The sequence below is a fragment of the Malaclemys terrapin genome, chromosome 21, assembly GCF_027887155.1.
Source record: "Malaclemys terrapin pileata isolate rMalTer1 chromosome 21, rMalTer1.hap1, whole genome shotgun sequence".
Classification (NCBI taxonomy): Eukaryota; Metazoa; Chordata; order Testudines; family Emydidae; genus Malaclemys; species Malaclemys terrapin.
Genome location: NC_071525.1, coordinates 8760657 through 8786634, shown reverse-complemented (window position 1 = coordinate 8786634; position 25978 = coordinate 8760657). Strand labels below are relative to the sequence as shown.

General features: G+C 58.0%; 1 protein-coding gene across 2 annotated transcripts; it reads right to left on the bottom strand.

The window, feature by feature from the left end:
- Positions 1 to 3744: 3744 nt before the first annotated feature.
- TMOD4 (tropomodulin 4) lies at positions 3745 to 25903 on the bottom strand. Of its 2 annotated transcripts, none has more exons than XM_054011267.1 (10): positions 25774 to 25903; positions 19289 to 19464; positions 18687 to 18843; positions 14104 to 14226; positions 11461 to 11550; positions 10857 to 10987; positions 8405 to 8512; positions 6812 to 6955; positions 4896 to 5040; positions 3745 to 4020 (listed from the first exon to the last, which is right to left on the bottom strand). In XM_054011267.1, the coding sequence occupies exons 2-10, from the start codon at positions 19409 to 19411 to the stop codon at positions 3998 to 4000; spliced, it is 1044 nt and encodes a 347-aa protein (XP_053867242.1). In that variant the 5' UTR covers positions 19412 to 19464; positions 25774 to 25903; the 3' UTR covers positions 3745 to 3997. The 2 variants fall into 2 exon arrangements, with proteins under 2 accessions (XP_053867242.1, XP_053867240.1); XM_054011265.1 differs by lacking the exon at positions 25774 to 25903 and adding an exon at positions 24300 to 24403.
- Positions 25904 to 25978: the final 75 nt, after the last annotated feature.

The window sequence follows — 25978 nt, the reverse complement described above, 5'->3', positions numbered from 1 at the left end:
TTCCCTGTGTGTGTCTGCTCTATTCAGCCTTTGAGCTCTTTAAGGCTGTCTCTCGCGCTGGGTCTGCAGTGCCTGGCGCGAGGGGCCCCAGTCTAGCCACCAGTCGGCCAGTGATAAATCGAAATACTGGGGTCAAGTTTCCTCCCTGGCAGCGCCCGCTCCACTGCACGTGCTGCTTCTGCGCCGCTGCCCTGGGCGCTCTGCCTCTGGCGCGGTGAGCGGGCAGGGCTCCTCCTCCCAACCGGCAGGCCCCAAGTTTGGAGCAGCTGATTTGAGCTCCAGATGGCCCCGAATGGGCCACATGCACCCTCCCAGAATACAGGCAAAGCGGGGGGCCTGCCCTGGGGGCTCCAAGGCCACGGAGGGGAATCCACAGACCCTCTGGCCCTTGGGAGGGGAGGGGGATGCTTGGCACGATGCCAGAGCTGTGGTGGGGGGTCCTGCCTCTAGTCTGCCTGGAGGCAGTTAGGAGCAGCTCTGCCCCTGCTGGCACCTTGTGGGCACTGCTCTGCCACGTTTCCTGGGCTCGGGTTGTGAACAAGGCCCTGGGGGGGGGGCTGAGCCAGGCCAGTCTGGTCTCGGCTGTGGCTGCCCATAGTTCAGCCTCCTGCCTATAAATAGGCAGCGGGTGTTGGGCGGCCGTGCCCGCCGGGTCCCTGCGGGGGGAGGGCGTGCTCCCGGGATGAATCGCACCCAAGGGCTCTGGCAGCCAGGACCAGGGAGGATCATGGGGCCAGGTGCTGGTGCTAACGGGGCATGAAAGGGGCCCAGGCTGCAGGGAGAGGGGCCAGCCCCGGGTGCGGCCGGAGCTGGAGTCCCCATAGGAGCTTGGGGCCTGCCGGGCTTAGCGGAGCTGACTGCGGGCATGGGGGAGTCACTGCCTAGAGAGAGCAGGCAGGCGCCATCCTGGCTATGGGAGCAGGCGCTCCCTGCGTGAGGCTGGCATGGGCTGGCTAATCCCACGTGAGACACTCCCCAGCCGCGCACACCCTGCTCGGCGTCCCTAAGGACAGCTGAGCCGCCGGCTTTAATAGGTTGTTTCCAGCTGCTAGACGTGTAAATTTTAGGGCTTATAAACCTTTCCGGCTTGGGGGGAGGGGTAGCATTGTGGGTAGGATCGCAGGAGCCTTCGTCTAGCTGAGGAAGCGGAGAAGGTGCGGGGGGGGTGCCACTGGCGGAGATAGGGTCTAACCCCCATTACTGGGTATGGGGGACTGTGCTGGCCTCATTCCCCTCCTTGAGGGTGACGTCCGTGCTGTCCTGTAACCCGATCGCCCTCGCTCCGTTTCACGGGCTGATCCCAGGGGTATAAATACACCAGAGCACGGGGTGCTTGGCTGTGGCGCTGCCTGCCTGCGACCATTCCCCCGCCGGCAGCTCCGGGAGCCTATCGTGCCAGAGCTTAGCCACTGAGTCCCTGGCAGGCGCCAGCCCGGGTCCGTGCAGCGGTGGGCTCAGTGGAGAAGGTGGCGCCACAGGGCAGGGCCACTTTGCAGTTGTGCCAGCCCTGGACACTGCTGGCTCCAGTCCCTGCCCCCGTGCCCAGCGCCTTTGGAGACAGCCCGGCGTTCAGTTGCAAAGTCCCCACACTTCTGTCTCCAGCATCCACTGGATCGCAGGTGCAAGCCAAAGCTGATGGCCTCCCGCCTCCTCTGTGCTGTGACACAATGGCCCCTGCTCCACCTACCCCCACTTAGTCTGCCCCGGGGGCCAGCTGCATCTGGGTCACTGCTCCAGAGGGCCGGGTGGGGCTGGATCCCCTGCGACAGGCGGGGCCCTCTCCCATGGTTGGCCCCCAGCAGCCCACGGGATACTTTGCTTTCAGAGTACCTGCCTCCGAGAATCTCAAAGCAAGTTATAGAGGCAGGGCAGGATCAGCGGCCCCATACTACAGAGGGGCCTTGCCCCAGGGTCACACAAGGAGTCAGTGGCAAAGCGGGGAATAGAACCCCGGCATCCTGACTCCTCCCCCACCTCTGAGCTAACCACTGGACAGTGCTGCCTCCCATTTATAAAGCTCTTTTGAGCCTCCACCCTGATTTGCCCCTTACATGGGGCAGGATTCCTCAGACCTGCAAACGGAACCCAGGCGTCCTGTGCTGAAAGCATGCCCCCTCCTCCCACTGGGGCTCCGCAGCAGTCAGGTGTGGCCACCACCCAGAAAGGGGCCGGGAGCCAGCCTAGCTCCATAGCCCCCTGCAGTGCTGCCCCCTGGTGGTGCCGGCCGGGAATTGCCTCTGGTCACCTGGGCAGGGACCCAGCCCAGTGACTGTCCTGGAGTGAAGCTCCAGCCCCCTCCCCTCGCCTCCCACCCACCCCTATCAGTCATCCCTGCTCCTCGCGGCCTGGGGCCGCAGCCCTTTGATGCTGAGTAAGACGCACAAGTGGGAGCAGCGTCGCTTGTTTACGAGCCTGGCAGCCCCAGGCCGGGCAGGGCTTAGCATGGCCCCGAACGTGCTTGCTGACTAATGCCACCTGCCCCCAGCAGCCCGTGGGCGTGACAGGGAGGGAGCCAGCGCGCCATAGTTACCATATAAGCCCATCAGTCGGTGCCTGGCTTGGGGCCTTCCCCTCTGCCAGCCCGGGCACGTGAGGCCGGGCACATCGGCCCTCTCCGCGCTGGGCCCTCTGTGGAGCCTGAATCCAAACTCCTTCACCCCGGGGGTGTCTGTGCCCAGGGATCCCCAGGTCTGGAGTCAGAGTGACAATGGATGTGTAGGGCCACGTCCCCCCCCCCATGGCGGGGGCAGCCCCTGTTGGCCAGTGAGGAGGGGGCCGTAAGACGCTAGGCTGGCTGGGAAGCCAGGGCCTGAGGGGCACCACCAGGAGTGAGGCTGCAGGGCTAAGTGCCCATGGGGGACCCCCCACACCCGCCAAGGTGCCTCTTGATTCTCAGCCCCTCCATTGCTCCAGGAGCTGCCCCGTGTGGCAGGTGTGCGAGTGGGCCGTGGGCCAGGGGGAGGATGAGGAGGGTGTGTGCACGGGCTGGCAGGAACCGGGAGGGGGGAGGTGGCATCCTTGAAATGACCTTTCGGCCACAGGGTTTGGCGTGAGCTGGGATGGCTGGAGCTGAGGTTGCACTAGGCCCTGGACAAGCAGCGCTGGGGAGCCCGGCGGGAAAATGGAGGGGGGGTCAGGTTAGCGGCACACTCGAGGCAGAGCGCTCCAGGGGTAGGGCCCCACCACTAGCGCCACAGGGTCTAGGCCCTGTTCCAGTTGGGGGTGAGCTTGGGTAAGTCACTTCCCCACTCTGCACCTCAGTTTCGGCTCCCATCCCTTTGGCTAGTTACAGGGTGAGTGCCTTGGGGCGGGGCCCCGAGCTCTCGGGCAGCCTCTAGGCACCGCTGTAAGGAATGTAAGGGCTGGAGGCTGTGGGGGAGAAGGGGGGGCTGCAGGGGGTTGAGGGGGGGGCTCTAGGGGCAAAGGAGGGAGGCGCAGGCAGTGGGGGCGAATCCAGGAGCAGGGGGTCACTCTCCGGAGTGGGGAGCTGGGAGACTAGTGGGCAAATGGACTGATCTGTGGCTTGGCCAGCTCAGCTCTGTTGGCCCCGCGGGGCAGGGGCTGGCCCTGCTGCAGCCCGGGGTGCGGGGGGAGAGAGGGGGAGGAAGTGCCCTTTCTCCGAAGCAGCTGGGACTGGCCCCCCTGAGAGGAGGAGGCTCCCGGCCCTAAGGCGTGCTGGTCCCCGCCCCCCACCCCAGTGCCCGAGCCTAGGCCCTCTGTCCGTATGGTGATCCCTTTATTTACAGTGAGAACCAAAATACTCGCTTCAGTTCTCTTCCTAGGAACGAGTAACCTGAGCCGGGGACTCCAAGTGCTAGATGGGGCGGGAGAGGGGCGGGGGGCCGACAGCTGAGGGCCGGCTCCAGGAAATCTACAAAAAGAACAAAAAGCTCCGCTTTGCTTTGCGCTGGAGGCAGCGCCCTGGCCGCGGGGCACCATGGCTTCGAGGCACGGAGAGGCGTTAAAGACACGGGCTGGCTTGCGGCGGCGCCGGGCATTATGTCTTCCTCTGCTTGCGACCTGTGGAGCAGACACAGCAAGGGGGTCGGTGGGGCAGAGCTGAGCCCAGAGGCCCCCACCCCACCCTCTGTAAATCGACCAGTACCAACCTCCCTCAACCTTCTCCCCCCTCCCCAGATCTAGCTCCGGCCCATCCCGGAGATGAACAGGAAGAAAATGCCCCTGGGCGGTTTAGGACAGGAAGTGAAGAGGCTGACATCCATCAGGAACGGGCAATCCAGTGGGATGGTCTGTGGGGGTGTTACCACTCCCGGGGTCTTAATCCCCCTCCTTAGAATCATAGAACATCAGGGTTGGAAGGGACCTCAGGAGGTCATCTAGTCCAACCCGCTGCTCAAAGCAGGACCAATCCCCAGACCCCTAAATGGCCCCCTCAAGGATTGAACTCTCAACCCTGGGTTTAGCAGGCCAATGCTCAAACCTGTCCTGGGTGAAGTCCAGGGCCCGCTCTCCCATTCTGACCTCTCACACCTCCACTGCAGGGTCAGCCGGCTGGAGGAGCCTTCACTTCCTGTCCTAACCAGCAGCACATGGAATGTCACCGGGGTCTGGGAATTGACTCATAAACCACCACATCCAAATGCACAGGTCTCGGTTGCTTAAGCTAAAGAACCGGCACCATTAACGCCACCCTCGGACCGGCTCTGTCTGGTCTAGCCGCTAGAGGGGAGCAGAATCGTACAGTCGCCCCAGAGCAGAGCGCACCAGACTTCAGGCCGTCCGCAGAGCCGCATCAATGGGGGTAAATCTGGGGCAAGGGGACCTGTTGTAAATCCAAGGGGGCTCGGGCTCCCGGAGCCGCTGCAGTGGGGCCGGGGAGGGGGGTCGAGCCGTCGGCCTGTCCCCTCCCCACCCTTCCCCGACCTGCTACTTACGGAGCTCGTTGTTCTTGCTGATGGCAATGGAGGCTCTGGCCCTTGGTCCCTGCTGCGTGAAGTGGTACCCGAAGCGGATGATGGAGGGGCACTTCTCCAGCATGGCGGCCATCTCCATCTCCACCGAGTCCCCCAGCCGCTGAGACTGTGGGGGGAGGAACGGCAGCCTCGGTGGGTACCACCGCCCAGCCGAGCTTAGCCCCAGGGGCGGGGAGCTCTGCTCCCACCTTCCCCCAGGCTGCCCACCAGCCTCCCCAGCCTCCCAACTGGCCTGCCCGACACGGGCTGCACCAGCCCTGGTGTGGGGCATGGCCCTGGGAACCTGATTGCAGGCCTGGGTAGCCTTGGAAACAACTCCCCCCCCCCCGCCCCGCCGCCCATAGCCCCCAGGGCCCAGCCGGCCCTTGGTCTTTCCACAGAGACTGCCAGGCGGCTGGGAGCTGGCCTGACAGCCGCCAGACTCATCTCACACCAGCTGCTGGGAGGTGACTACAAAGCAAGGCCGGCCCCTAGGGTGAGAGGCCTCGTCTCCTGTTACTCACCCCCGGGAAACCGGGGATTGTTGTGGACGGACACCGGCCTCCGGGAGACCTTGTCAGTAAACTGGAGGCTGCATTTTAGGCTCAGGCGGTGCTTAGGGTCCCGCCAGGCGGGCGCCCAGGCCTCCAGGACACGTCCCAACCTCGGCACCTGTGGGGGCCCGAGGATGGTAGCCTGGAGCAAAAGGATCAAGCCATTGTTTCTCTCTCTGTGTGTGCAGGGAAGGCTGAGCGGTTGTCAGGCCGGGTCCCTTGCCCGTGGGGTTCGGAGCCAGGAGCAGCTTTGGGCAGGGCAGGGCAGCGCTCGCGTGGTGGCACGACGCCGGGGCAGGCGAGGTGAGCAGAACCATCCATCCTGCCGAGCTCCCTGCCGCTGGGATCTAACTGGGTCGGGGTTCGCCAGGGCCTGTGGCCCAGCGTGGGGCCCACCCCACGCCTGACAGCTCTGGGCAGATGGCTGGTTGGTCCCAATTGCATCCTCCACTGATCCCTCGCTCTGGATCCAGATACCCGGCCCAAGCATCTGGCTGTCCTGAGTAACCGAGGCCTATTGGAGTCACCCAAAGCCTTTCCATTCACTTCATGGGGCCTCTCCTTACCCCACGCACAGGCCATGGCTGCAAGGAGCTGCGCCCCCTGCTCCATGTACACACGGGATGCAGTGCGAGCTCCACCCCTCCCCAGATCAGACCCTTGCCAGCAGAGATCATCATTAATAATTAGCCTCTGTCTACAAATGTGACCCCTCGTAACCCCCAGACAGATAAGGGAGTGTTAGAACAATACCTGGCCCTTGGCTAGGGAAAGTGGTCAACGCCCCTTACAAACCTGGGTTGCATTATCCCTGTTTTACCTGGGGGAAACTGAGGCACAGAATGGCCAGCTTCCTTGTCACAGGGTGACTGGATCCTTTAAGGAGAAATGGGGCCAGCCCTGGCTGTGTCATAATTAGCAGCCTCCTAGCCTGAGGGGGCAGGACTAACTAAACACCTGGACCTCATAAAAACTTGGGTGAGGGGAAACTGAGGCAGAGATGCTGCAGAGCCATCCCAGGCCACAAGGGGGCACTCAGAGGCACCCACCCTGTCATACTTTTATTAGAATCAATTGCCAAATTCCCGCTGATGTCAATGGGGCCAGGATTTGAAACCCCATATGCCCACAGAAGCTGAGCTGGGATTAATACTGAGGGGTTTCCAGCACACAGGTCAGTCTCCCAGCCACCGACGACATCCAACGTCCGTTCGCCCCACCTCTTGCTTCCCGCCCACCCGTCAGATGACGCCTGGGCTCGCTTGCCCTTCCGGTGCCACGCCCCCACCAAGCCGTGTCTCGCACCCCGCCCCGGTGCTCCCTGGCAGCTGGGCACAGCTGTACCTGGTTGTCCACCTTGAGCTCGGCCAGCGCGGTGTTCTGCTGCACGCCCTTGATGACAGCCATCATCCCAGCACTGGTGATGAAATTGGATTCGATGTTGAGGCTCTCAAGAGTCTTGTTCTCCTTCAGCATCTCAGCCACGGCCTGTGGGAGTCCCAGACCAGAGTCAGTCGCATCGACCTCTCACAGCCTGCAAGCAGGGTTAGCTGTGGTGACATCCTCCCCACGCAGCCCCCCATACAGAACACGAAGCTAAAAGGTCACTGGCACCCACATAAGGGCCTCCAAGGTAGACACCACCCTCAGGACACTGTCTGGATGGAAGTCAAGGCTGGTAGTTACCGGGGACGCTGTTGAGCGACATGAGACGCAGCCGTCCTCCCAGCTCTTGCTGGCTAAGGGACAGCGCGTGTACACGCAGCTCCAGCCAAGCCAGGTTTGCGGCATGGTCCCGGAGCCCCAGGCTGAGATTGGGGAAGGGGGGTTCGGTTCTGAGCTGAAAAGTCTACCCAGGGCCTGTCAGCACAGCCGCCACTGTGACCATCTGGCCCGACCGGCTTCACACAACCCAGAGAACCTCCCCAAAACAAGGCCATGAGAGAGCTGTAAGAGAAACATCCCGGCTGCCTTGAAATCCACCGAGACCCTCGGGAAATTGTTCCCAAGAGTTAATTACCCTCACCTGCGACCCAGAGGCCTTGGAATAACCCCTAGCTCTTCCCTATTGCGCTGCATCCACGGATCTCCAAAGGGAGGCAAGCATCATCGCCCTCATTTTACAGATGGGGAAACTGAGTCACAAGGCGGTGACGTGACATGGCCAAGGTCACCCAGTGGCAACAGAACCCTGGACTCCAAGGCCAGGGCCCTACGCACTGGACTACACTGGGATCGCTAGTGGTAGCTAATGGTAATTGTCCTCAGCTGTAGCTTGTCTTCTAGTCTGGTTCTTACATGGCCTGGTCACCTGGGCTCCCTCCAGAGAGTGCGTTAAGCGTCGTGCCTCACATCTGTCCCGAGTGGTTCTTTGCTTGACAAGCTGAGGGGCCGTGACTGAAGACTCCATTCAGCAGAGCACCGAAGCCCAAGCATAAGCCCCCCTGATTGTGTCTACGCTGCGACAGGGAGGCGACGTACCTGAGATCTAGCTAGATCAAAGCTAGCGCAAGTCAAAACAGCAGGGAAGCTGCTTGGCTTAGACCTGCCCACCCAGGCCCCTGGGGATGTGCACAAGCAGCTAGCCCCTGCCACCGCCTGGGTTGCTGGAGCGTCACCATTTTGTTACTTGAGCTCACTAGATCAACCGGGCACGGGGCACGTCTACACATGCTGAAGTCACACCTCCAGACTGCAGTATAGATGTATCCGCTGAGCTCAACGGGACCTACGCCGGTGCTTAAGGGCTTGGCTGAATCCAGACGGGGCTTAAGTCTCCAGCCAGGGAAAATTCTCCCCGTCGGGGAAGCTGTTTCCCTCGGGAGAGTCAGACTTCCCGGCGATTCCAGTGCCAGCTACGGCTTGTCAAAGCTTGGGGGGGAACGGCAAACGGAGACGCTCCAAGTGGCTCCGTCTGTCGGGAGCTGCAGGGCTTACCTTGGCCACGGGGTCATTGCTCCGAGTCGCCACCAAGCTCAGCTTCTTCACGTGGGTGTTGGTTTTCATGGCTTCGCAGATTTCCTTCAGTTTCGGGATGGGAATGTCCTGCAGGAGGAGAGAGTGAGAAAACGGAAGCCTTCACGGGTTTGTCTTGCATCACAATGGAGGGATGGACAGAGGGATGAGGTAGGTGGGTGGGTTGATGGGATGGGGGCCGGAGGGATGAGGTGGATGAGATAGATGGATGGGTGGATGGAGGGAGGGATAGGGTGGGGTGGATAAGGTAGAGAGATGGATCAATGGGGTAGATGGACGAGGGGATGGAGGAATAGATGGATGGATGGATCAAAGGGGAAGATATAGGATGAAGTAGATGAATGGATCCAAGGGTGTGATGCTGTATGGAATCTGGGGGACACTTTAGGATATTATGAATATCAATATTGTAAAATTGTAATGAGTTATGCCAGATATGCAGATATGTCAGGTATAACTTGCCAGATGCGATCATCTTGTTTCTGTTTGTATCATCTTTGTATTATGAGTTATAGATATGTAGGTATGCCTGTATTTCAGATTTGCGCTATGCTTCCTCCGGGTGACACACCCAGACAGTTTGGCATCAGCACTGGCTAGCCTGCTTGATGGCCCATTAAGGACCATCAGCTATACAACTGACCCATTGAGAGAAGGCAGAGGATACACCTTATCACTCAGCATGGAAGGCATGGGCATGCTTGTGGACAGAAAAGGCTTCCAAGCCATGTGTTGGGCAGCTTGTGTTGGAAACAAAGGAAGCACAAGCCATATGGCAAAAGACTATCATCTTCTCCATTTTGTCTTCATTCCTGCTTCTTACCTCTGGAGGAACCTTTCTATAAAGGAAGCTCTGACAACGTACTGAATGACCCATCCCAGCTGTGGGTGTGTTCCAGAGGGACTTTCAAGCCAGCAAACTCACCAATACTGCTAGGAACCTGATATATCAGGGGTTCTCAAACTGGGGGTCGGGACCCCTCAGGGGGTCATAAGGTTATTTCATGGGGGGTCGCGAGCTGTCAGCCTCCACCCCAAACCCTGCTTTGCCTCCAGCATTTATAATGGTGTTAAATATATAAAAAAATGTTTTTAATTTATAAGGGGGGGTCGCACTCAGAGGCTTGCTAAGTGAAAGGGGTCACCAGTACAAAAGTTTGAGAACTACTGTGATATATAGACTTTGAAGTCTTTGTATGTATGTGACTGTTTTACCATTTAACATCTCTCTTCTTGTTCTTTCTTTTTCTTTATAATAAACCTTTAGTTTTAGATACTAAAGGATTGGCCAGCAGCGTGGTATTTTGGGTAAGATCCAAACCTATACTGACCTGGTCAAGTGGCTGACCCTTTGGCCCCATTTTGTATTGGTGAGCAGAGTTTTTAAATAACTTCTCACTGTACTGGACCCAGAGAACTGGAATGCAATAAAGGTGGCTGGGTGATTCCTTTTTTTGCTTCTTGATAACCAGTGTGGGGGATCAGAAACACAGTCTGTGACGGGTTGGGGAGTTTAACTTCAGTGTTACCCACCAGTCTTGGAAGTATCTGCTCTCCCTTTTGCAGCCAGCCCTGACCTTGGCATTTCCAGAGAGGGCGGCCCCAGGCAACCTGGGTCACAAAGGGGTAGATAGATGATGGAGTAGATGGATGGATCAAAGTAGTACACAGGTAGATAGATGTAGATGGATCAAGGAATGGATGGAAGGAAGGGCTAAACAGATGGAGGTAAATGGATATCAGGTGTGTGGATCGAAGGGGTAAATAGGTGGAGGGAGGTGGATATCGGGTGGGTGGAATGAAGGGGTAGATAGATGGAGGGAGGTGGATATCAGGTGGGCGGATCGAAGGGGTAGATAGATGGAGGGAGGTGGATATCGGGTGGGCGGAATGAAGGGGTAGATAGATGGAGGGAGGTGGATATCAGGTGTGTGGAATGAAGGGGTAGATAGATGGAGGGAGGTGGATATCGGGTGTGTGGAATGAAGGGGTAGATAGATGGAGGGAGGTGGATATCAGGTGTGTGGAATGAAGGGGTAGATAGATGGAGGGAGGTGGATATCGGGTGGGTGGAATGAAGGGGTAGATAGATGGAGGGAGGTGGATATCAGGTAGGCAGATCGAAGGGGTAGATAGATGGAGGGAGGTGGATATCGGGTGGGTGGAAGGAAGGGGTAGATAGATGGAGGGAGGTGGATATCGGGTGGGTGGAATGAAGGGGTAGATAGATGGAAGGAGGTGGATATCTATTCCTCGAGGGGCTGAGGTCCTGGCCCCAATGCATCAATGGCCCCACTATGATTGACATCAGTGGGACCAGGATTTCACCCCAGGGCTTTGACCAGTCAGATGCCCCCACAGCTCGGGGCTCCCACCCTCTCCCATGCCCCTTGCTACCCTGGGGGAAGCTGACCTTGATATTGTTCAGGTTGACCTCCTCCAGGTCCTTGTCGTTGCTCTGGATTTTTTTGAGGGTCTCCTCCACGTTGGTGGGGTTTGGCGGCTCGTCTGGGACTGGTTTGTACCTATCCGGCTTTACCACGCCTGGTGGGAAACACACACGCACCACCAGGTCGGCAGGGGCAGATTTGCCGACCCAACCCTCTCACGTTCCACCAGGCCCGAACCTCAGCTGGCATCACCCGGCCTCGGAGCCAGGGGAACGCCGCCGATCAGCTGAAGATGCTTCGCTGTGGCTACTCCTGATTTACATCAGGGTAAATGCTGGGAGAATTTGTCCCCCTCTGTTTCCTGACACCTCCTGCCCTGCGTTACTCATAACGATCCAAACAGAGAGGAATTTATAAACCCCATTTCGTTCTCATCCCAGATCTGCTGGTTTCACAGCCCGCGGTTCCTGAGAGCAGGTTCACAGCCCCGCAGGGGGGACAATCCAGACCTAGGGACCCAGGCCTGGTGCTCTCCGACAGACTGAGCGACCCCACCGGAGTCAGCTGGCGCGTGGGATGAGCGCAAACCCCGCCCTCCCGCCCCGCAGGCCGGTGGAGCTCACTCACTGTTGATGCCTTCGGTGCTGGTGATGTTGCCGCTGCAGATGGCTTCGTAGTACTGCTTGTTGCTCATCAGGGTGTACATCCCCAGAATGGCTGTTGGGGAGGGAACAGCAAACAGGCCGCGGGGTTTAATAGCAAAGACCGAGAGTCTGAGCTGCAGAGGTACGGGATGGGAGTCGCTGCAGCTCGCTGCTTTTCTGGGCTCACCCTGCACCTGCCTGGCAGAAGGGAACTGCCCAATTTCACTAAGAACAGAAGAACGGCCGTACTGGGTCAGGCCAAAGGTCCATCCAGCCCAGTATCCTGTCTGCCGACAGTGGCCAATGCCAGGTGCCCCAGAGGGAGTGAACCTAACAGGTAATGATCAAGTGATCTCTCTCCTGCTGTCCATCACCACCCTCCGACAAACAGAGGCTAGGGACACCATTCCTTACCCATCCTGGCTAATAGCCATTAATGGACTTAACCTCCATGAATTTATCCAGTTCTCTTTTAAACCCTGTTATAGTCCTAGCCTTCACAACCTCCTCACGTGAGGAGTTCCACAAGTTGACTGTGCGCTGTGTGAAGAAGAACTTCCTTTTATTTGTTTTAAACCTGCTGCCTATTAATTTCATTTGGTGGCCCCTAGTTCTTGTATTATGGGAATACAATAAACTGCACTAAAGTGACAGTCGGAGTGTTGCTGTTTGCTGTTAAACAGCTACCACCTTGCACCCCAGAGGTGGCTGCATCTCAGCAAAGAGGAAGGGATCCCTGTACAAGCAGCTTCCACATTCCACGCCAGAAGGTGCTGTGTCTCACCACTGAGAGAGTGCTCCCTGTCTAAAATCTTCCATCCCAGAGATGGCAGCATGCACATAGTGGGTGACGATGCCTTTTATAAATAGCTGCCGTGTTCCACCCCAGAGGTGGCTGCATGTCAGTGGGTGGGCAAGCAATTCCTGTACATGCAGGGCTCACAAGGTGCCCCATGACCCTGGGGATTGACGGCACTTCTCTATTACCGTGGCAGGCCACAGGGCAGCCCAGCGGCCGCACTCACACCCCGACCGCGGCTGGCTGCGGGAGGCCATAGGAAAAGCCCCTAAATGTAATCTCTCACCACATGCCCCACGTATTTTTATTGGCCTAGCATCTCCCCGGCGGGTGTAAGCGGATAGCCCTGGAGCCTGCCTTTCTCGTTTTAGCCACCCGCTGGCTCCCGGCCAGCTCGCTCGCTGCTGAGCTCTGGGAATCCGAGCTCATCATGGCTTGTATGGGCAGGAGCAGTGACATCTCTGAGGCGGCGTGGGGGCAGGGAACCAAAGCTGGGTCCCGGAGCTCGAGCAGGCCGGGCTTTGTGCTTGCTTTACCCCCTTGTCCCTCGACGCCCTCCCACCCCCACCCGGGGAGCTAAGAGGGCTGCTATGTATCAGTGCCAGGCTACGAGCCAGCCTGAATGTACTGGAGCCGCAGGGAGCCCCTTAAAGAAGGCGAGGGCACAAACACCCAGGAGTATATGCACACGCCAGGCCACGCGTGCACATGTGCTCACACCTACGTGGATTCACATAGGTGCATGTGTTCGCACAGGGGCATACAACCCTGCAGGTACAACCATCTACATGTACGCATGCATACACCAGGCCACGAATGGGTCCACACGCGCACATAAGCTCGTACATGCATGTATTCGCACAGGGGCATACAACCACGCAGACACACGGGTATATATATGCACATAGGCACAGGGACAGGCATCACACAGCGCATGGACTTACACGGGGGGCACGCAAACACGGGGGCCTATCCACACACCCCCAGATGCATGCATACACTCACACGCGTGCATTCACACAGGGAACGTGCATACAACACGCACAAACCCCCCTCTGCCTGCACGCACACGCCGAGCTCCCCGGGCATGCTCAGTCTGCACAAGTCTGCCCCGTCTGGGCAGGCATTTTCACACACCACAGACCCCAAACCGCAACATAGTCCCCTGCCACTAGCCCCACGGCAGTTACATGCCACACTCGCTAATTACAGGAGCTCTGAGGGGTCAAATCCAGCCCTGGCATAGGTGGCAAGATGCCCGTTGATTTCAGCGGGAGCTGTGCCCACGGGCCTGTCATTTGCTCCCCCTGACCGATCCCACACCCTGCGTCCCCACAGGGATGTTTTAGGGCAGCTGGCCCCAGCTCTAAGCCCCGAGGTTGTTCCTGGTACCCACCCCGGCTCCCCATGATGACATCCAGGCCCCCTGTGGGGTAGGCAGGACCTGTTCCCTGCTCTCAGCATCTCCCACCCCCTTGAGCGGTCACACATGGCAGATGATGAGCCTGCTACAGCCTTGGCCAACAGCCTCACCTTTCGGCTCCTGCCACAGAGCTGGTGCTTCATGTTCCAGAGGTCTCTGGGCGGCTGAGCATCTCACTAGCTCCATCTGAATCCCACCCCCGCTGCCAGGACCCAGCCAACCTTAGCTCAGCCCCAGTCACAACACACCCACCCCGGAAATGCCAGCTGCCCAGCTGCAGCGACGTCTAGCCAGGGCCCCGGGCATTCACCACTAGCACGCAGGCAGGGCACTGCTGCCTCCCACACCGCCGTGGCCCCAAAGCAGACGGGGTTTGCTGCCCTCGAGGGCCCCAAGCCCTTCACCTGCAATGTCGCACATCTCTGCATCAGTGGCGTTGGCCAGGGCTTCCTCCAGCTCGGGTTCCAGAGTGATCTGCTCCTCCTTGGGGATCTCCCGCTGGGGGTTCTTTGGGATAAAGGGTTTCCCTGCAAAGAGACAGACTGGGGTTAGCGTCTGGGCTGGAGAGCAGCGAAGGTTAGAACTGTAACATAGCGGCGTATGCGCTCAACTGCCCTCTGCTGCATGGAATCAGGCATGTGTGTCATATGCCCTATACTGCCAGCAGCCAGTGGAGATTCTTCTGCAGCTCACGTGGCAGGAGCCTAGACTTTTGGAGTAGGAAGATGTGTTTTCTATTCCCCCTGCCACCACGAGGTTATAAGTAGCAGCCTGTTGATGCCAGGTAGCCATCGACTGGTGACGGCATCTTCGATTCCCACAGTGCCTTCTGCCCTGGAGTGCTTGCTTCCCCCAGCGCCGGAGCAGGAATTGCCGTCCCAGATCAGACGGGTTGTCATAACTATAAAGGGAAGGGCAACAGCCCTCCTGTGTACAATACTATAAAATCCCTCCTGGCCAGAGATTCCAAAATCCTTTTACCTGTAAAGGGTTAAGAAGCTCAGGTAACCTGGCTGACACCTGACCCAAAGGACCAATCTTGGTGGGGGGAAGGCTTTTGTTTGTGCTCTTTGTTTTCTTGGGAGTTCGCTCTTGGGACTAAGAGGGACCAGACATCAATCCAGGCTCTCCAAATCTTTCTGAACAAGTCTCTCATATTTCAAACTTGTAAGTACAGCCAGGCAAGGTGTGTTAGTTTTATCTTTGTTTTCTCAACTTGTAAATGTACCTTTTGCTAGGGTGTTTACCTCTGTTTGCTGTAACTTTGAACCTAAGGCTAGAGGGGGGTCCTCTGGGCTCTTTAAGTTTGATTACCCTGTAAAGTTATTTTCCATCCTGATTTTACAGAGATGATTTTTACCTTTTTCTTTAATTAAAAGCCTTCTTTTTAAGAACCTGATTGATTTTCCTTGTTTTTAGATCCAAGGGGGTTGGATCTTGATCCACCAGGAGTTGGTGGGAGAAAGGAGGGGGATGGTTAATTTCTCCTTGTTTTAAGATCCAAGGGGTTTGGATCTGTATTCACCAGGGAATTGGTGAAGAGTCTCTCAAGGCTACCCAGGGAAGGGAATTAGCACGCTGGGAGTGGTGGCAGCGGACCAGATCTACGCTGGTAGTTAAGCTTAGAAGTTTTCATGCAGGCCCCCACATCTCTACCCTAAAGTTCAGAGTGGGGAAGGAGCCTTGACATGGGTGGTGCACAAATGCAGCCACCTCTGGGGCAGAACGCTGTAGCTGTTTAACAGCCACACGAGGTCAGGACAGGAAGCAAAGGAGAATCCAACTGAAAGGCCGGGGCAGCGCTGAGTGACAGAATGTAAGAGTGCGGCCAATCCTTTTGACAGCCCCGCAGGGAGTTCTGGCCTCAGCTCTGTAAAATTCCTGTGACTCATTCGCTCCAGCCCCTTCACAGCTGGGAGCACGTGCCAGCCCCCAGGGCTAGAGATTACCAGGGTGTGTATCGCAGAGTCCCAGCCCCACCACACACACAGCAAGGCGAGGGCCCCTGCCCCAAGGAGCTGCCAGTCTAAGTCGAGAGACAACAGGTGCAGACAGACAGACGGGGGAGCACCAGGGGACAGATGGTCCTGATCAGCACAGAGGTGGAGAGAAGGTAGCACCCTGGATTGGTGCTGGCAGCAGCGTGAGATCCCACATCAGTTAGATCAGGACCGGCCTGATACGCCGTTCTCGATGCTGCCTTCCCGTGGAATAGCCTCCAGCCTCACCCACAAAGAGCTCAGTGGCCCAGCAGCTCTGGAAGACCCAAAATCCGAGGACCATGGTTGCCAGCTCCTCAGGCCCAGGGGAGCTTTCTACCATCTGTGCAGCAGATAGGGCTTCCTCGGGGGCTGGTCCCAGACTGGAGCATGAACTCCCCCAGGACTGGCTCTTCCCAGCCTTCCACCCCTCCCGCCCCCCCGGTCTGCTTCTCTGCCCAGCCCTTCTCCAACACCACACAGCAACACCACCAAAACACTCCCCCTGGCGAGAGAACAAGCCACACGTGGCAGGTGTCAGTCACGTGGCTTAATGCACACCTGGAAGGTGCTCGCAGGCCACGGTCACGAGGCGGGATGGGAAACTGCATAGACTAGGAGGTCCTGCACTGGACAGGGGCCAGAGGAAGGTTGGGGGAGATGGAGCAGAGCAAAGTGCGTTTCTGATGTGACCAACCAGCCTGGAAGCACCTCGGGGCTCTTAGCTTCAGGGGAAACCAGCCACTGTCAGACACCTGATTTTCAGGAAGCTGCAGCAGCAACGGCTCCAGGCACCTCCTGCCTAGCTGGGGCACTGGGGGCAGTGTCACCCTGGCCTGGGTTTCATTTCACGGGTGCATCGTGGCGGGTTCTGATGCCGCACGTCCCTCCAGGGCGGCACAGAGCCCACCACAAGAGACGCTGTGTAGCTGACTAGCTGGCCCGGTTCCCTGGGCTCGCAGCCTAGCAGTGCCAGCACCTGCTTGTGATCATGCGCCGGAGGGGAAGCGGGGAGTTCATGGGCCATCAGGTGGCCAGGGGCTATGGACAGAACATGTGGAGCCCATGCACTGGGGCCGATCCCAGTCACTCTGCGCCTGCGCTTGGAGCAGGATTGGGGTGCGGGGTGGCCTTTGCTCTCCCTGGATTCTGGGTTGGGGCCGGGCCCTGCCTGGCACCCAGGGTAAGGTGGAGCAGCCCGGGGTCCCAGTGGGCCCTGGGGAGAAAAGAATAGGCACAGTGCAGTGCAACACGCCCGCCCTACCCTGTATGGACCCTGGGGAGCAGAGAATGGCCACAGCACAGGGTGCTACAGCCACAGCCCCGATCCACCCCCTGCAGCAGGGGTAGGAGCAGGGTTGGCACAGGGCTGGGGAGCCCCCGGCACAGGGAGGATTTTCAGGGGCACCGTTTCCAACCACACCCAGGCCAGAGCAGCACAGAGGGGCGTGAACGCACCAGAACCAGGCCTGCTGCCTCCACCTGCGTCACGGGGGTTCCACAGTGAGCGGCTCCTGTCCTGCCAGTGGAGCGAGGCAGGAGGATCCCCTCCCCGCGGGGTGCCATCGGAGAGCTCTGCTTCCCAGCCGCCCCCCCAGCTCAGCCTGACGCTCCCAGCGACTCCAGCTCCCTCGCAGCCAGAGGCAGATTTAGAGCTCAGCTGTGCTCGGGAGCCAGGCAGGCGACCCGGCATCTCCCAAGGACTCTGTCTCTGCCCCAGGGCCCCGCCTTGATGTTCCAGGGCCCTGCGCTCCCAGGGCCCCGGGTGGATCTTTTAGCGCCACGATCTCTGTGGGGTCAGGAGGATTTTCGTTATAATTTGTCCAATGTGGCAGAAAACGTCCCCTGATTGGCAGCCCTGGGCATTCACCGGATGGGCAGAGCCTAGACTTAGCTTCCTCCTATGCTGCCCCCCGTGGCCCATTCCCTCCTGGGCCTCCCTGGTGAGTCTCCCAGGTGTTGGGATCACCAGGTGGACCCCAGGCCCCGCGGATGGGGCAGGGGAGTCACTTCCGGCCCCGGCCACCCTTCGAGCCGAAATGGAAGCCGGTTGCCACAGGAGGCCGTTGGGCTGGGGCCATGGTGACGCCAGGGAATGGACCCTGAGGTGCGCAGCACTGTGGGGGGTAGCTCAGGGGAAGGAGCCTCACAGGAGGGGTCCCCAGTCAGAGAATAGATCATTGGCCCTTTAGGGTGGCATCCAGAGACCCCAGCTGAGATTGGGGCCCTGCACAGACCCAGAGTGGGAAGTGCTCCCTGCCCTGAAGATCCCAGTCTCAATAGACCAGACAGACTTGGGAGACAAGGGAAACTGAGGCACGGAGCAGGAAAGGGACTTGCCCAAGATCCCCCCGTAGGCCAGTGGGAATAGAACACAGGTATCCTGAGGCCCAGCGTGGTGCCCACTAGCCCTTGCTGCCCCCCAGAACCTCAGCAGCTCTGCCCTTGCCCCTGCCCCAAGGAGCTGGCCCCGCCAGTCGCTGCTGGCTCCCTGGGGTTATGGGGAGAGGAGTGGCCAGGCCAAGGTGTGGGTTCCAGGGCCAGGAGCTGCAGTGCCTGGGCTGGTGGGACCCCAGCTTGGATCGGACGGGACAGCCGAGCAGCTCACCAAGACATGTTGGAGCAGCCGCAGCTCCTGGGCTGAGCTACGTATAATCCTTTCCGTCCTGGCCCTGCAGCCCAGCACCTGGGCAGACACTCGGCCAGCAGCACTCAAGGACAGCCCTGCCCACCCCTCAAAGGCCAAGGCAGGGCCCCCAATAGGCCCTGGGCCATTCTCCCTGGCCTGGTCCGCCTGACCCACCACTGCTTGGCCACCCAGACACAGGAGGGGGTGTGTCCGCAGGTGCTGCCCCTGCTCTGATGGGGGGCAGCTTGGGCTGTAAGCCCGTCTCCCCCAATCAGGGGGGCGATCAGGCAAGTGCAAGAGACTGTACCATTTGTGCCAGTGCCGGGTCAGGCTGAGCCAAGCCCCCGTGCACACCCCCCCACACATACTACCGTGGTACCTCTCTTCTCGCCGGTGAATGGCACCAGGTCCTCACGCTCCTTTGTCTCCAGCGCCTGCTTCTCCAGGTGCTGCATGAGGGCGTCCCGATCCAGCGGCCCCGTCGGGCTCTTCTTGGTCTGGTCTCGCTGGCGCATCCCGGCTGGGAGCATCATGTTCTGGAAGAGGGAGGCGGGAAAGGGTCACTGGCGGGACAAGCCCCACATAGAGATCACCGCCCCCGCTGCCCCTGAGGAGGGGCACAAAGCCCTTTGCAAATAGCAATGAATGAAGCCTGGCGCCTATGCCCCATGTTACAGTGGGGAAACTGAGGCACACAGCAGGGGAGTGGTTTACTCAGGAAGCTAGTGCCAGAGCTGGGAATAGAACCCAGGAGTCCTGGCTCCCAGCCCCCTGCTCTAACCACTGAACTGCGCTCCCCTCCGACCCACACTGGTCTAAGTTTCGAAGAGTTTTATGACCATCATGGCTATAGGTGAGAGCCAGGGTCAGAGGTGGGGTGGGGACGGGATTGAGGCTTTGAAGCCTGGAGCGCAGAAGTCAGCAACTGCCCCCAAGCCGCAGCGTCACCCCCTTCCTGTGCCAGCCCGGGGGCAGCCTCACCTCGGGATCCATCTCCTGCAGCTCTAGGTCGAGCTGGTCCAGCTCCTCGGGGGAAAGTTCCCTCAGGAGCTTCTCCTCGTCGATGTCCCGGTACTTCTCCAGCTCCATCCGGTAGGACGTCATGGTTCAGCAGCGTCGGAGGCAACCCCTCCGCAGCAACCAAGCAGAGACTTAGCCTGGGTGGGGACACAAACAGATGTGGGCTCTCCCTGCAGCGAGGCATTCATAAGGTTCACCCATGGGACTCCCTGCTGCCACACAAGACCTCTGGGTCACTGCCGAGGGACAGGACTGACATTGACCTCTGCAACTGCCTGCTACAAGATATCAGTGAGATCAGCCCCGGGGATTCCCTGATGTGGGATATTAGCAAGGTTAGCCCATGGAACTCCCTGCTACCGGATATTAGCGAGGTTAGTCTGTGTAATTCCCTGCCACTCGATATTAGTGAGATTACCCATGGGACTCCCTGCCACTGAATATTAGTGAGACTAGACAGTGCAACTCTCTGTCATTGGCTATTAATCAGGTTAGCCCGCGGGACTGCCTGCCATTGGATATTAGTGAGCTTGCTCCATGGAACTCCCAGCAACTGTATGGTTATTAGATTAGCCTGTGGGACTCCTTGACACTGGATATTAGTGAGGTTAGCCTGTGGAACTCACTGCCGGTGGATATTATTGAATTCCCTGGCATTCCGGCAGTCTGAAGACACTGTAGGGTCCAGAGTAGCAGTGGGCAGGAATCCAGCAGCCAGGCCCAGCCAACCTCCTGCCCCTCCTGAGGGGATGGTGCATTAACTGCCCTCATCTCCCACCCCCTCCCCAAAGCCTCAGCACAAGGGCCCCATGGCAGGAATGGTTAAATCAGCCCCTAATCTTGTCCCTCCCTGTCTCCAAACAGCTGCAGTAGCTCAGTGTCCTTATCAGAGACCCAGGACCCGTCCCAGCCCCGCAGCCATTGGCCCCGGCCGATAAGGGAGCAAGTCTGAAGAGACACTCTGAGCAGGGTGGGAGGATGCAGAAGGTGCCCCTAGAGGGGACCAGAGAGTCCATTGGGGGCCATAGGTCCATGCTGGAAGGGATGGAGATGGAGGTGGTGCTGGGCTAAGGGTGGCAGAGGGAGGGCACCTGCACTGAGATAAGGATGGAGCTGGAGAGGGAATGGATGCCCTGGGGACGGACAGACGGGGCACAATGGGGATGCAGGGTGTTGTGCTGGGGGTGATTCATAGATTCATAGATTCATAGATTCTAGGACTGGAAGGGACCTCGAGAGGTCATCGAGTCCAGTCCCCTGCCCGCATGGCAGGACCAAATACTGCCTAGACCATCCCTAATAGACATTTATCTAACCTACTCTTAAATATCTCCAGAGACGGAGATTCCACAACCTCCCTAGGCAATTTGTTCCAGTGTTTAACCACCCTGACAGTTAGGAACTTTTTCCTAATGTCCAATCTAGACCTCCCTTGCTGCAGTTTAAACCCATTGTTTCTGGTTCTATCCTTAGAGGCTAAGGTGAACAAGTTCTCTCCCTCCTCCTTATGACACCCTTTTATATACCTGAAAACTGCTATCATGTCCCCTCTCAGTCTTCTCTTTTCCAAACTAAACAAACCCAATTCTTTCAGCCTTCCTTCATAGGTCATGTTCTCAAGACCTTTAATCATTCTTGTTGCTCTTCTTTGGACCCTTTCCAGTTTCTCCACATCTTTTTTAAAATGCGGCGCCCAGAACTGGACACAATACTCCAGCTGAGGCCTAACCAGAGCAGAGTAGAGCGGAAGAATGACTTCTCGTGTCTTGCTCACAACACACCTGTTAATGCATCCCAGAATCATGTTTGCTTTTTTTGCAACAGCATCACACTGTTGACTCATATTTAGCTTGTGGTCCACTATAACCCCTAGATCCCTTTCTGCCGTACTCCTTCCTAGACAGTCTTTTCCCATTCTGTATGTGTGAAATTGATTTTTCCTTCCTAAGTGGAGCACTTTGCATTTGTCTTTGTTAAACTTCATCCTGTTTAACTCAGACCATTTCTCCAATTTGTCCAGATGGTGGAGGAGGCACCAGGCGTGAGGGGAGAAGGCCAGGGATTGAAGGGGGTTGCTGGGCACAGAAGGGGTGCTGGGGGCGGAACCTAACGGGCAGATGGAGAGGTGACACAGCCAGTGTCATCCGCCCTTCGACTGATCAAAACTGCCAAGGCAGCTGCTCCAGGAATCTGCCAACCTGGCTGGACACGGGTCAGCCTGGCGCCCAATGTCATGTCCCGTGATGCTCGTTCGGAGAGCGGTGCCAGCTGGCAGCTGTAGAACAGGTGGGACGGCCGCCCCATCCCATCCCATCCCCTCCCCGCTGGAGCGGGGTCTGGAACAGGGCAGAGAAACGGGCCTTAAATAAAGTCACTGAGCAAAGTGCTACACGGTGCGGTGGGTTTTCCAGGGCTATCTCGGGGCTCCCACAGGGCTGATAAATCGGAGAGGGGTCAGAGAAGAGCTGCAGGGAGGATTAAAGGATTCAAAAACTCCAGGAGCTCAATCTATTTAGCTTAACCAAGAGAAGGCTAAGGTGGGACTTGATCCCAGTCTGTGAGCACCCACATGGGGAACAAGTATTGAATAATAGGCTCTTTACACTAGCAGAGAAAGGCCGGACATGATCCAATGGCTGGAAATTGAAGCTAGCCACATTCAGACGGGAAATAAGGTGCACGTTTTTAACCAGGACAGTAATTAGCCACTGGAACAATTCCCAAGGATCATGGTGGATTCTCCATCAGACACCATTTTTTAATCAAGACTGGATGTTTTTCTAACAGCTCTGCTCTGGGAATTCCTTTGGGACAGGTCTCTGGCCTGTTACAGAGGTGGGATGATCACCACGGTCCCTTCTGGCCTTGGAATCTATGAACTCCAAGGGTAGACAGCCCCATAGTTTCCCGCATCAGTAAAATGGGGGGTGCTCGGAGATCCTCAGCTGGGAAGCGTCTTAAAGAGTGGGCCTGAGTCGCTTTTACCCTCAGGCATCAGCGGCGACTCCGTGGGTGCTCTGGGGCTGCAGCACCCATGGAAAAAAAAATCAGTCGGTGTTCAGCACCCACCGGCAGCCCCGTGAATCAGCTCCTCCCCCACCCAGCCTTCCCATGCGCCAGTGGCCCCGCCAATCAGCTCCTCCCCCTCCCTCCCAGTGCCTGCCACCCACCGTGATCAGCTGTTCAGCAATGTTCAGGAGGTGCTGGGGGGGAAGGGGAAGGGTGGGGGGCAGGAAGAGGCAGAGATGAGGTTTGGGGGAAGGGGTGGGGGTGGGAAGAGGTGGGGCGGGGGATTTGGGGAAGGGGTGGAGTGGGGACTGGGCCTGGGGCAGAGTGGTGGTCAAGCACCCTGCGGGAACTGGGGAAGTCGACACCTATGCCCTCAGCCCGTTTACCCAGCTCTGGCAGTGTAAGAAGAGCGTCTACGTCACCCACTTCAAGCCCTGTGCGTTGCTGCCTGTTGCTTGTAAGCTCATTGGCACAGGGCCCAGCCCCCACGGTGTTGGGCACTCTGACTACCTAAGCAGACAGGACTGGCCAGGGCATAGGGATAACGTTGAATTAGAAGGGGCCACAGGGCCACGAGGAAGGATTCTGATCTCACACTACAATCTTCAATGCCGTTGCTCTCGATTTACCAGCATACGGGCGATCAGAACCAAGCCTACAACCGCTAAGGCCAGACAGAGGCGCTCTGATCGGTTAGTCTGACCTCCTATCTAACACAGGTCAGAGACAGCCACCCAGGGGTACCTGCCACAGAGGGAATTATTTATATTATTACCCGTTAGCATGTTAAAGCAGCAGCAGCCAGACACCAGCTCAGGTCGAAAAAGCCTTGCTAACAGCCCCTGCGGCCACGCTGCTCCCAACTCCGCCTGACCTTGCTCTGCTGAGATCACAGCGGCCAGGTGCTCACATATAGCTGGAGCCTTACCGGGGTTAAGCTGGTTTCCAACTACAAAGCAAGGGCACAATGTCCTGGAGGGCTCTGGGAATCTGGCAATAGCCCTTTGGCCTTTCCCCAGGGCAAAAACCTGACCGTCCTCTTGTTTTATTCCAAACAATTCAGTCTGCGGTTGTGCCAGCGGGCGCTGGGGTCCAGCTAGGTTTCAGAGGCTGGGTGGGGCAGGCTGGGTTGGGAAGTTGGATAGGAGACCTCCGCGCGCCACCCACCCAGATCTGCAGGAAGCAATGCTGGAGGATTCGATAGGTGGCGCTCTCCTTACTGGGTCAGCACAGGGCACTAGGGAGGGCTGCGTGGCAGCTGTAACACACACAAGCCCCCGTCACTAAAGATCCCCTAGTGCTTGTTAGCCCGAGTCCCAGCCAAATTCCAGCCTGGGAATTGCGATGTTGCCTACCTAATATTCCTCCTGCAGTTACGGTGCTCGGGCCCTGTCCTAAACGATTATAAAAAGCTGCTGCAGCCCTCCCCAGAGGTGGCCACATTTGAGCACTAGTCAAACCGACCCGTACGGGTCTGTAACGTTTACCCAGCGCTCTGGGCTGCGAAGCACTGTAGGAGCATCTATGTCGTAGCCCTGTCGTGCTTTTTATATTCTTTTTTGGGGAGGGAAAGCAGGCCCAGTAGCCGAAACCCATCCTCCATCAGGATCGTGCATGGAGCCATGCTAGGAGACAAAGCTGTTTACCCGGAGGGTCAAGTAAAAGAGCAGATGTCCCAGGCAGAGAAGGCGTCTCAACGCACTAGGGAAAGATCCCTTCACCTACCTACAAGAGGAACACGTGCCCTACAGCCCAGAAAAGCAGGCACTGATCCCACCTGGGCAGCCCGTCCCCTCCAACGCAAGCCGGAGGTGAGAATCCAGAGCCCAACGAGCAATGGCTGAAGAGGGCAAGCCAGCCCCACGCCCCTTCAGCCAGCCGCTTAGAATATTAGCTTTGTGGTTCGATCAGCCTTGTGCCCCATGGAGAAATCTACCCCCCGGGAGCAGGGCTTCCAGCTTACCTTCCCCTGGCAGTCCAGGACGCTGCCTTTCCAGGCAGGGCGAAAGTAGCAGCAGCAGCGCAGTGCTGAGGCAAGGGATACCGCCAGCGAAGTGTGTGAGATCAGCATTTTATTATTTTAGCTCCAGCCGGGCAAAGGGGAGGGTGGGGGAGCGAGATCACATAGACAGGCTGGTTATCAATCACTCCAACTGCCCAGCCGGTTTTCCCAGAGCCCTGCAGACCCCCAGTGGTCAAATGCCAGAATTGCCACTTGAAGGGGGCAGCTCCGGGTTGCCCGTTTTGCTTTGCAGGTGGGGAGGGCATGAGATGAGGCCTTAGCAGCAGGAAGGGCTCCTGCCGATCAGAGCCAGCCACACAGGCATCCTGGCAGAGCTGAGAAGACAGGACCCCTCTCACTCCAGATCCCACGCGACCGCACTGGGAATCCTGGCTTTAGCTCAGGCTCAGACACGGCCTGGATCAGAGGAGGGGATGAGACAGAGCTCTGTGAGGCAGCGATCGTCTCTTTGATGTGCCCGTACCACACCGAACACAGTGGACTGCTGGTCCGTGCCTGGGCGTCCCAGCTGCTACCATAATACACCTAATAAATAACATGCAGCACCCAGCACGCTGGGGTCCTGGTCCATGACTGCCCCTCCCAGCTGGTACCGTAGTACACCTAATAAAGGTCCCTTCTGGCCTGTAATCTATTAAACTGAATTAGAGAAGAGAAACAGAAGGGAGGTGAGGGGCTGATTTATGAGGACAGCTTAATGGAGGTGTGGGGTAAGGAAAGAAGGATGAGCTTGCAGTTAAGGCCTTAGACTGGGACCCTAGAGATCTGGATTCAATTCCCAGCTCTGACTCCCCATGTTAGCGTGAGACCTTGTGCCTCAGTTTCCCTATCTGTAAAATGGGGATAATGCTAAATCCCTGGGAGGGTCAATACACGACCATAGACAAAGCATTCCGCTACTTTGGGGACGGGGCTGGATAAGACGCTAGACAGGCAGAACTAAGCTGTACCCTGTGGGCAGGGGATGGGGCAGGGCGGGGACGACGATAGCCAGCTGCAAGGAGGAAGAATTGCTTGGGGAGTAACTAGGAGCGAGAGAGAGAAATTTAAGCTGAAGCTCAGGAATGGCTTGTTAACAAGCTCTCCAGTGCAGCAGACTCATCCCCCAAGGCGCGGCATCCCCAGGGCCTGAGACATTTAAAACCAGAGTGGAGTAGAGAGGGGGCAGGGATCAAGCTGGCGGTGGATATAGGCAGGAAATCGGATGGGCTGGGGCAAGTAGGGCGACTGAGGAAATCGCCTTTGGAATGGGGGGGTTCGTTTATTTCCCTTCTCTCCTTATTGAACCAGCTGGGCTGGCGACGCTGCTTGAATAACACGCTGCTCTGGATCTCCCAGGGGTGTTACTGACAACACTTATCAGAGCCCTGCAGGCTGGCCAAGCCACACGAGCAGGAGGCAGACACCAACTAACCTGTCTGCGACACGGAACCGCTTGTACGTCGCAGCCCTGCCAAGGCTCCAGTCAGCGCCACAAGTCGGGTTTCAGCGCAAACCGCTCCTTGCGCCTCTGGCTTTTGCAATGGGAGTTTTACCCTGCCTGCAGTCTCAGCTAGAACCAACTGAACGTCACCTGCTCCCTGACGCTCTCCACTGGCACTGCCCCTGCTGTAGCTGAT

Bases quoted from the DNA above. Each gene is read 5' to 3' on its own strand.
- TMOD4 (XM_054011267.1), bottom strand. From the start codon at position 19,411: ATGACGTCCTACCGGATGGAGCTGGAGAAGTACCGGGACATCGACGAG. The intron at 10,988-11,460 runs GTGAGTGAGCTC...GTTTCCCACCAG, and splicing joins CAGCACCGAAGGCATCAACA to GCGTGGTAAAGCCGGATAGG. The intron at 8,513-10,856 runs GTCAGCTTCCCC...CTCCTCCTGCAG, and splicing joins TCAACCTGAACAATATCAAG to GACATTCCCATCCCGAAACT.